Below are 11,169 nucleotides of genomic sequence, written 5' to 3'. Positions count from 1 at the left end.
CACTGCACTCTTGATTCCTGTGAGTGATCAACAAAAGGCAATTTGCGTTTCAAAATTTTAAGCGGCAATTCTGTCTTCCCTCTTGTTTCCGGTTTTCTTTTACCATCTCCTACTTGGCTAAAATCTAAAATTTTTAACTCAGAAAACGTAGGTTTTCTCCAATCATTCTGAATTAAAATTTTAGCTCCAAATCATAAAATAATGAATTTAAGCTTTTTTTTTTTCTTAAGTAACTTTTTTAAAAGAAAAAAATTATGTAAACTATCATAATTTAATTTTATGAATATTTTAACCTAAAATTATTTAGATTCTGACAAATATTGAAAAATCACTAACCGACGCCATAAAACTCGTGAAACACTATGAAATAATATGAAACATATAAAAGAATTTTTTATTTAATTACTGTAGCTGTTGAATTTAAATTTGGACAGTTAGATTTTTTTTTTTTTTTTACCGTTGGATTTCATCAAATTAGATCTTAATCGTTGGATTCAATGAATTTATAAATATAAAACTAAAAAAAATATACATATATGATGGACCAACCCAACTAATCCAAGGGGAAATCATGGGTTAAATTTGACCCATAAATAAGTTTTGAGTTTTAATTCATATTTGCCCCAAGAGTTGGAGTAAGTTTAGAACCTAAAATTTGAGTTTTACTTTAAGGATTGGAGTAGGTCTAAGAGTTTCAAAAGATGGGAGAATTTTTAAGGTGTCCGGAATACAGACGGTACACCATATGTTATTATACAAGTGTTGGAATTTTTTTTTTTTTTTAAATAGCCATCTAATTACATAATTATATATGGTGTATCACTTCATGTTCTAAACACATTAAAAATTCTCTCGTTTAAAGGCTATAAAAGGATGTGTGTGCACGCCCTTGGGAAATTGGTAGTCATTTTTGAAACATTATAAATATGTTAAAACTTAAAATAGAAAGACTGACATTAGAGAGACATGAGTGACAAGATTGTCAACGACAAAATGAGTTAATTGCTTAAACACCACCTTATAAATATGTAGTATTTTTTTTTTTTTTAACAAACGATAGTATCTATACTAAGAACACTTCCAGTGTATGAAGGCTCCTTAAGCAATAAGTAACTCAATCCGCTTAAATGAATCGTAATTGCCTGCAATGAACAGTAACTACCCAAGTGTAACTTTACCCCTAAATTGAATTGCCTTAGCAATTCATATTAAAATAATAAAAGATAACTTTATTTTTAATTTCAGATAATAATAAAAGATTGGTTGAAAGTATTTGAAAATATTGAAATGTGCAAAATAGAAGAACATGGTTAAGTATTTATAGAAAAAATTATAATTTTGTATATTTCTAATTAGTTTTTTATAATTTAAATTGTGGCTGACATCATCATGATGTTAGCATTACATCATATAGACAGGGCTAGGCTAGGCGATTATTGTCTGACTTTTTCATTGGGCTCGCTTTGGATTCAGTTGCCCGAGTGGGCTAGAATGTCTTAGGGAGGGAGGATAGTGGATTGGGTTGCCTATCCCCAAGGCAATAAGCAATGGTGGAGTTACTTTAATAGGGCGAGGAGTGAGCTAAGCCTCACACTGGGCTAGCCATAATAATGTAGTTCAAATTCATCTTTGGCGATAATTGAACTTATGACCTCTCTCGTATAAGCAAGGTTCTAAAAAACGTCAGGGGCTAGTCGGGCAGCAGGTCTAGCTCCTAAGCGGCTAGGTGGACACCTAGGAGGCTTAGGCGGGTTTATGTAAATTTATTATATATCTTATAAATAAGTGTCTATTTACACTAAAAAAAATTATACTTATATGGATAATAAAAGAATGATAAAATGCAAAAATAAAAGTAGAAGAATACACAAAGTACATCCATCCAACAAGTTCAATGTTTAAGAAATAGTAAGCATATAATCACAATGATGAGTATTCTTAGATGATAGACTAAATTATTCTTGTTCATGATCATTCCATTGGATTAGACATAGACTAAACTGTTTAAAGTTGTTGTATCTAGTTAATAGAATAATGATATAATGCAAAAATAGAAGTAGAAGAATACACAAAGTACATCCATCCAACAAGTTCAATATTTAAAAAATAGTAAGCATATAATCATAATGAGGAGTATTCTTAGATGATATACTAAATTCTTCTTGTTCATGAGCCTTGCATTGATTAGACATAGGCTAAACTATTTGAAGTTGTTGTATCTAGTTTATTTCTTCTTCTTTTTTGTATGTATCCCCTCAAAAGTTTTCCAATTCATTTCACAATTTGATGAACTTGTAGTCAATCCATAATTTGCAAATTAGGTACACCATTTATATAAGTATAACATAATGAAACTAAAAAAAATAAAAAAGCACACAATTAATAAAAAAAAAAAAAAAAACCAAATATGCCTAAGACCGCCCAGGTGCTACCTAACCTGCCGCCTAGGACCACCTAGCTCATTCCCCTGTTTGAAAACCCCAGCCTTTTGAGAAATGTTTTCCAGCATTATGAAAAATAGGGGAAAAGTGAAACCTTCCAATAGGGATGGGCAAAATACTCATGGATTTGGGTAACCGCGGTTACCCACCCACTTAAAGTTCACGATTACGGTTATGGGTATAACCATTTATCCATGAAATTTAAATGAGCGGTTATAGGTATTACTCGCGGTTATAACTAGTATCTATTTACCCATTTAATTTCATATATGTAAAATTTAAAAAAAATAAAAATAAAAACCCTAAATTTTCAATCTCTCCACCAGACTCAGAGTCTCAAACACATCATCCCCCTCTCATCTCTCCCTCATCGTTGTCCTCTCTCTCATCTCCTCCGCTCATCTATCTCTCCTTGCAGCCCTCTCTCTCATCTTCGCCGCCCTCTCTCTTATCTACGCCGCTCATCTCTCTCTCCTCGTCGCACATCTCTCTCTCATCTTCGTTGTCCATCTCTCTCTCCTCGCCCCTCAAGGTGTGTTTTACCCTTCTGATTTCATACTTATCTAATTGATTATTGATTTATTTGTTTATGAATGCTTATAATATAATTTACTTGGTTTTTGCCTCTATGCAAATGAATCCATTATAGGTAGGTGTGTGTGTGTGTGATCATATTGCTTCTAGGAAATCAAATTCTTGTTGGGATGCTATGTAATTCATTTCTTTTGTAGGCCTCTTTTGGTGACAATGAGTCGGACTTTGTGATTAAACGTGCTAAAACATTAGTGTTCGAAAGTGTTTAGTTTCGGAATATTTTGGAGCTTTGAATCATCTAGTATTCAAGATAATGACTACTTTTTGTTTTTAGAAGCTTTACTTTGTAATCATATGAATTATAATTAAAGACTTGCTTGGGTGTATCAGAAAAATATCGTTCGTAAACTATTATTTCAATTATTGGAATTGTATGAGGACTTAGATGATTAAAATAGGGAAATGCATGCTAAAATGTACCTATAACAGTGTTTAATTGTCAAAAAACGAAAATTATGACAAATTTTTATTTTGTAATTTTCAAGTTGTTAAAAAAGAACATGCAGACAGGTGAAAAATGGGTAAAACAAGGATAAATGAGTTCAAAAACAGGTAAACGAGTAAATGGTTATGGTTAAATTGGTAAACGATTATGGTTAAATGGGTACACAATTATGAGTATGGTTAACCGTTTATAAATGATTATGGGTACGAGTATAACCGTTTATGCAATTATCCAATGAATAAACGGTTATGCGGGTATGAACATAAACGGTTATATGTAAATAACCGCGTTTACCCGCTTGCCATAACCGTTACCCATCCCTACCTTTCATCCTTTGGTATTTATTTTCCTTCTCCACGGGAATCCAAAAAAAATCTTTCCTACTTACTTTCCTATTGTTACCAAATATATAAGAAAAAAATTTTGCATTTCCCTTCCTCTAAGAAAAAAAATAGGAAATAATTTCTCATGAATTTCTTTCCGCATACCAAACGGAACCGTACAATTTACATATTAGCATATTTGACACTACTTTGGATGATAGAGACGGATTATAGCTAAAGTGGAGCAAAATGGAGATTTAAAGTGTAAAGCGACGATATTGGCGAAAGAAAAATGAAATTAAGTTTGAGTTGGACGAGGCATTACCAAAATAAACCTTAAAAAAAGGTAAGATAAGAGGATTGACAACACAACAAAGCGGGTTAAATATTGGGTTTTGGAGAGTTCGGCTAATTCGGGCTGATCCGACCCGAGTTGTATAAAGGGTTTTGTTTTTCCAGAGTGTTGCAGAAGGAAAGAGAGCCAGTAAGCCACCGCGAAAAATCCCAAAATTAATTTGGTTTTTAGGGCACGGCCACTGTTGGATATTCGCATCAATTCAAATCAAAGTCTCTTCTCCCTTCGTCCTCCTCTCGGTTTTTGGGAAAGTCTGGTTTCCCAGAAAGTTGCCATTTTCGTGGTAAGTTCGATCTGGATCTGGATCTGGAAAATTCTCTCTCCTCTCTCTCTCTCTCTCTCTCTCTCCCCCCCCCCCTCTCTCTTACTCTGTCTGTCTGTGTTGTTTGTGTTCAGTTCAAGTGCTTTTGGTGGAATCAGTCGTCGTCGTCGGGTCGGGTCAAAGGCGGACGGGGCGGGCAAGTTCAAGTAGGAGAAGAGAGATGAAAAGGGTCTTCGGTGTCAAGAAAGACAAAGAGCCCCCTCCTTCTGTTGGCGATGCCTCCGATAGGGTTTGTTTCCTCCCTCCCTCTCTTGTGATTGATGGTTGATTGTTGGGTTGGGTATCACTTAATTTAATTAGAGGTGGGGTTATCAGCGTCTTGTTTTTGTTCCAATTTTTTGGGAATGGGGAATGGGGATTTCAATTTATTGCTCTACTACGATTAGGTTTAATTAAACCGAAACGAATAATTGTAAAAATTGGTATAATCATGAGTTTGAAGATTTAGTTGAATCATTACGACTAGCTGTAGAATCGATAGTTTTTGTAACTAAACGCGATGTTTTGTTTCCGAGAAACTATTGTCTATTGTTTCAATTCATAGCTTTGTAGTTACGATTGGTGTTCTATCTGCCACTACTGTTGAAGAAGTAAAACATTATCATGTAACAGATCAATAAAAGGGGCGAAACAGTGGATGAAAAGATAAAAAAACTTGATATTGAACTGAATAGATACAAAGAGCAAATCAAGAAGACAAGGCCCGGTCCTGCACAAGAAGCTGTCAAGTCTCGAGCCATGAGGGTTCTCAAGCAGAAACGAATGTAGGGCTCCCCCCCTCTTCCATGTTTCTAACTTATTGCTTCCCTCGGTGGTTTATCTTTTCTCATATTTACTGCATCCCTTTTGTTCTGCTTCATTCATATGAAATTTGCGAGGATTTTGAGATTGGTTTATTTTGACGTTGGAAAAAGCTTGGGAGTGACAATGATTAAACATTTCTGTGACTTAAGAACGGTTGGGACTTGGGAGTGAACTTTAAGTGGTTAATTGAAATAAAAATTTTGAAAAAAAAGGAAGTTTTTTAAAATACATGAGGAGCAACTTATGGGTGCACAATAGTGCTAGAAGTACGTCAAATAGAATACAAACTAGGCGTGCATGAGTCTCTGTACACACTCAGACATCCCGAAGTGTCCTGAAGCTAACTAAAGGCATTAGTTTATGGTGTCTTTGCATGGTTTAGCCTCAATGAGAAAAGGAAATCTTTCAAATATGAACAGTTATAGCATCATTGGTTCATTATGTCCAGTGGTTTAGGTTATGATCTGCATGTGAGGACATTTCTGCCTATTACATGCCTTTTTTCAATATTAGCAGGCCATGATGGTAAATATGCAAAAATAATAATAATAATAATAAAATTTAAGTTTTAAATTTTTTTCACCAATGATGATATCATTTTAAAATTTTCACTAATTATGAGATCATGCTCTTTGGAATTTAGAATTATTGAGATATCTTTTGCAACTTGTAAGGTATGGGGTGAATATACCACATGAATCAATCTGCATTATCCTTTTTTCTTTGATGATTTATATAATTCGTTAAGATTCTGGACAGGTATGAAGGACAACGGGACATGCTATATAATCAGACATTCAACCTTGATCAAGTTGCCTTTGCTTCAGAGGGTATAAAAGATGCTCAGCAAACGGTAATGTCCTAAGCTGTTACGTTCTGTGATAAACGTCATATGTTTAGTATTGAGTAAATAGACATATAAGGATCTGTTCGTTTAATGTTCGTCCATGTGTTGGATTGTTTTGATTTTCGAATGTGAGGATTCGAGAATACTGAATGACATAGCTCAACATAACAAAATGACATTGTATGACGAACTGCTTTCATTTTATTAGTGAAGCCAAACCTTTAGCACTGAGGGCTGGGCGTAGGTACCCAGTATGTTTTAATTATGACATGTATTTAGATGGATTAGATGCCTTCTTTCCTCTAAAAAACAAGTACCAAAAAAAAAAAAAAAAAAAAAAAAAAAAGAAGAGATAGGTAGGATGCCCAAATTAAAGGGTTAACTATTGATTTGCAGCATGCTGGAGAGGTTCTGTATTCTACATCAAATTTGGTTGCACTGGGAATATACTAAATTCACCTTAAAATTGTTGATTTTCCTTGGTAGCGGCCCAAGGGGCATAGTTCAAGGCTGTTGAGGTGGAGCTTTTTCTGTACCCTGATTGGAACCGGCTGCCTACCTCATGAGAGGTAGGAGATGGACCATTTGTGTATGGGGAGGGTTTTTTTCTTATAAGTTGGATTCCGTTATGCTCATTCCTGGTATCCATTTAGGATTCTAAATGTAGACGCCAAGGAGGCATATTTTCTGCCGTAAGAATACTTTTGTTTGGAATATAACATTGATATGTTTTACACAGATGACAGCTCTGAAGTCTGCGAACAAGGAGCTCAAAGGGATGATGAAAACTGTGAAGATTCAAGATATTGATGTCAGTAGTCTCGTTCTACTTTTGTTCCCTTGCTTCCATACTAGCTACTTTTGAAAGCTATCTTTCTTACATGTGAATACTTGTTTGTTGTAGAATTTGCAAGATGAAATGATGGACCTGATGGATGTGAGCAATGAAATTCAAGAGACCCTTGGCAGAAGCTATGGTGTTCCTGATGACATTGACGAGGAAGATCTTATGGGTGGTAAGCTTAGAAATCATTTAAGTTCCCAACTATTGAAGGAAATACTACCTTCACATTTCATTCATGGCTGAAATCTTTCTGATCAATTTCGGACTGTCAATCTTTAGACTACAGGCTAGGGGAAACCTTCTTATTCATCTCATGCGCTGTTAAGATCTATTCTGGTCACATTCAAAGCTGATATGATTCTGTGTTCTTGATGGTTCTGTTTCTAATTGTCTTACCGTATTCTCAATTTGGTGTGCAGAGCTGGATGCTCTAGAAGCAGACATGGGTATGGAAACAGAAGCTGATGGAGTTCCTTCCTATCTCCAACCTGATGCTGAACCGGACTTGAGTGCGGAGCTCCGCTTGCCTTCAGCACCCACAGGACATGCAACAGCTCCAGCTGGGAGATCCAATGCCCAGGTACATGTGCCTTGATTTTGTTTGCTGAATTGGATGTTTTCCTTGTGGTGAGAAAGTCTCTTTCAGAGTACCCGCTCGCTGGATTGGCAGCATGCTCCACATAACTGTTTTCTGTTGTGCTAATTCTTCTTTGAAATACAATGCTGGCAGGCTGAGGACGAATTGGGTTTACCGGCTGTCCCTCGGGCAACACTTCGCGGTTAGGGTTCATTTGCTCTTTCTTTTGTGCATGCGGGACAGAGCTGGATGGAGGAGTAACAACCCTTGTATCAAACATATTGTGCAGAAGTGAATATTCATTTGTGCAGTGTTCAAATTCACGTATTTTGTGGTTGGAAATAGTTTGGTTTTCAACTTTTCATAATAAGGGCTCGTTTAGAAATGTTTTTAAAATGATTTAAAGCGGTTTCGGTGAAAGTATTTTTGGATTCCAAAAGCACCTAGAGTGCTTCCTCAAAGACGCACCAGCTCTGAGCGTTTTTCAAGAAGTGCTTTTTCAGGATTCATGTTCATTTTTATTAAAGATTGGTTCTAAAAGTCTCTCATCAAAATTCTCTTCAGTTATTTTACAAACATTTCCAAATGAGTTCAAATATTATTGAGATTTGGAACAGAAAAAGTGGAAATCACTTCACAACTCACAAGGTTATTAGTCTAAGACGTGTAGTATGACGGTTAACGAAGATAATCACACAAAAGTTTAGATTGATTTAACTAACGTTGAAATTTAGATTGATTTAACTGACGTTGAAGTTTATGGGATTATGAGTTCATTGTACTTGACAAAATATTTTTCGGAGGTATGAATCCGTAGTGTATTTAAAAAAAATTAATGGTGACAAACATATGGTATAAAAAGTATTCGTTGAGTAATAGACAATTCCTTTATTAATTAAAATGCTTAGGCACAACCTGATTGAACAACAATGGAAAAAAAAAAATAGAGAGCTGGTCACGTGGGAAATAGAGAGGAATTTTTTATCCTTTGTTGGAACCAAGGTCTAAAAACAGCAGAGCCATGATGGTCTTCTCTCTTTCACCACTTGCTTAGGCCGTAAGTCAGTCCTCATAGGCGCTTCTTCGAATTTTCAGGAAGTCTTGGCACCATCCGAGTCCATGAATGGATCCGCCCCGACTCATATCACCAAATTCACTAAAATACTAATTCTAATATTTTGTATGTTTTATGTCAAATAATAAACCTAATTAAAATAATAAATCCAAAATTTCAATACATGTATAATTTTCTTACGTGTAAATATGCACTTATTCATATAATATGTAATAAATTTATTTTAATCCGTCTAGGTGCCTAGGTGCTAGGTCCAAACTCGCCGCTTGACTAACAACTAGCTTACCTTGATTAGGACTATCAGATGTTAGAATCATAGATTTGCCATTGTCTAGAATGTCTTTTTATTAGGTCACAACAATCTATGAATTTCAAGCACCATTTGTTTTGCAATTAATATATCAAAACTCTTCATTAGCTATTGCGTTTTTAAATAGGTGTTAGTGTAACAACTATATGATAAATAAGTATATATGTGTTCAAATATGAACAATTAAAAAATCGTCGTCCCATCCCACAAACATTGTACCAAACAACAAACTTAACATAGGTAGTTGATTATTGAATATTTTCATTTCATTCCGCCTTTGCGCGCAACAAACACCGAACAAAACAATTGTCCCATTCCTGCATCCGCATACCAAACGCAACAAGAAACCTCTATTCCGGCTTATTATGTCTCATTATGTCCCATTTCGTTCTGTCTGCTTACCGAACACTTCCTAACTTTTCAGGTTCATTATACGAGGATTGAGGGAAATTTAAAGCGGAATATTACGAGCCCACAATTTTTGGAGCATTAGATTAGATATTAACATCAAGCAAGCATATTCCTTTACAACGTACGATTCCTCTACCACCAAAAAAATTACTGCACAATTTTTACTACGGCCATTAGTAGAGACTCAGGACAACAACTTATGTGCCGACGTGATTTCTAATAGTAATGAAACAATGACATGTACGCAAAAATTTATACAACATTTATTTTATTAAAAGAAAAATGCTAAGAAGACTTTTTGGACTCTCTATTACTTTATTTTTTTGGCACAATATTATACAATGTTAGCATGAGTATTGACGTTAAACTATGATAGTCTTACTTTGAGAGAATTCCCTTAACATTTCTTTTATAAAAAAATGTTACTTTACTGCATATTGGTATCCATGGGCGGATCCACTCTTGGACCCAGGTGGTTCGGGGACCACCCGGACATCCGAAGAAGCACATGTGAGAACCTTCGAGGACCACCCAACGGTCTGGACATTTGGTGGAAGAGAGAAACCATCATGGCTCCTATCATGGCTCTGATGTTCTTGAACCTTGGTTACAACAAAGAAGAAAGACTTTTCTCTCTATTTCCCACATAACAAACTCTCATTTTTTTTTTTTAATTGTTGTCCAATCACCCTAGCATTTAATTAGCAAAGGAATGGTGTAATATTTTTTTTGAACAAACGATATTATCTACACAAAAAATGGTGTATTACTCAACTAATATTTTTATACCATATGTTTGACACCGTTATTTTTTTTTTTTAATTCCATATAAATTCATACGACATCTAAAAAGTATTTTGTAAAGTATTATGAACTCCTAGTCGCTTGCATTTTCATCTTATACCATCAAATTCACTAAAATGCTAAAACAAAAATTTTGATATTATTGTATGTTATATGTTTAATAATAAACATAATTAAAATAATAAACCTCAAATTCTCAAGACAAGTATATTATTTTGTAAGTGTAATTTAACTAGGCACTTACTTGTACGATATATGATAAGTTCACTTAAATCCGCCTAGTGCACGTAGGCCTATGTCTCTAGGCACATAAGCGTCCTAGCTTGCCTAACGTCCCTTAATTAGAACCACCCAAAGTTATAATCCTAGATCCACCACTGTTGGTATCATCTCTCTAATAAAGACAGAACCTACATTTGTTGGCAGAACATACAAATATGTGTTAAATGTAGTTTTACTCTTATTTTGGCACATAAACTTGTGTATTTTTGCTCACCTCTAAAAGTAGGGGGTGATGCTCACCCTACTATTGTTTACTATCAAATTGTTTACTATCAAATTAGTTTAGCTTAATTGATTTAAGACACGAACCTTAAAATTTAAACTAATATAACAATGATCAATGAGGGTGATGTTTAGCCCTATAGCTCTACAAGAAATTATTTTTTAATAAATAATAACAGATCATATTTTATACCATCTCCAATCAAGGAATCAAAAAGTCACAGAAACATAATCATTCTCCAACGAAGAGGGCTATTTTTTAGCCCCCATTTTAGGAGTTGAGCAAAAGCATTCCACACAGAAACTACCGTGACGATGCATTGTGTGTATACAAGTCATTTTTTTAATTGAGAGGGAGTAAATCTTTTTACCATTTTACTAGGTTAGTTTTCTGGACGAAGAAAGAGTGAAAGAGCATTGAAATGTCTTTCCACCGTTGAAACGCACAGAAAGAAACAGAGTAAGGCAATTAATAGCTCTCGTTTCAGTTGTAGGGAGAGAGAGAGAGAGAGA

The 11,169-nt window shown here is 34.9% G+C and overlaps 1 protein-coding gene across 2 annotated transcripts; it reads left to right on the top strand.

Moving 5' to 3' along the window:
• The first annotated feature begins 4,194 nt into the window (after nt 1-4,194).
• LOC137742104 (vacuolar protein sorting-associated protein 60.1-like) lies at nt 4,195-8,330 on the top strand. 2 transcript variants are annotated; one of them, XM_068481854.1, is made up of 8 exons: nt 4,195-4,441; nt 4,555-4,709; nt 5,093-5,244; nt 6,044-6,137; nt 6,871-6,942; nt 7,036-7,147; nt 7,395-7,555; nt 7,703-8,330. In XM_068481854.1, the coding sequence occupies exons 2-8, from the start codon at nt 4,641-4,643 to the stop codon at nt 7,757-7,759; spliced, it is 717 nt and encodes a 238-aa protein (XP_068337955.1). In that variant the 5' UTR covers nt 4,195-4,441; nt 4,555-4,640; the 3' UTR covers nt 7,760-8,330. The 2 variants fall into 2 exon arrangements, with proteins under 2 accessions (XP_068337955.1, XP_068337964.1); XM_068481863.1 differs by having other exon boundaries at nt 4,205-4,441; nt 7,706-8,325.
• Nucleotides 8,331-11,169: the final 2,839 nt, after the last annotated feature.

Source organism: Pyrus communis, chromosome 1 (assembly GCF_963583255.1).
Source record: "Pyrus communis chromosome 1, drPyrComm1.1, whole genome shotgun sequence".
Lineage (NCBI taxonomy): Eukaryota > Viridiplantae > Streptophyta > Magnoliopsida > Rosales > Rosaceae > Pyrus > Pyrus communis.
This window is presented reverse-complemented; position numbering and strand designations above follow the sequence as displayed.

What these genes read in the sequence shown, in the direction of transcription:
- LOC137742104 (XM_068481854.1), top strand. Translation starts at nt 4,641, where the DNA reads ATGAAAAGGGTCTTCGGTGTCAAGAAAGACAAAGAGCCCCCTCCTTCT. An exon ending in GTTCTCAAGCAGAAACGAAT is followed by an intron (nt 5,245 to 6,043) that starts GTAGGGCTCCCC and finishes GATTCTGGACAG; the next exon opens with GTATGAAGGACAACGGGACA. An exon ending in CGAGGAAGATCTTATGGGTG is followed by an intron (nt 7,148 to 7,394) that starts GTAAGCTTAGAA and finishes TTTGGTGTGCAG; the next exon opens with AGCTGGATGCTCTAGAAGCA.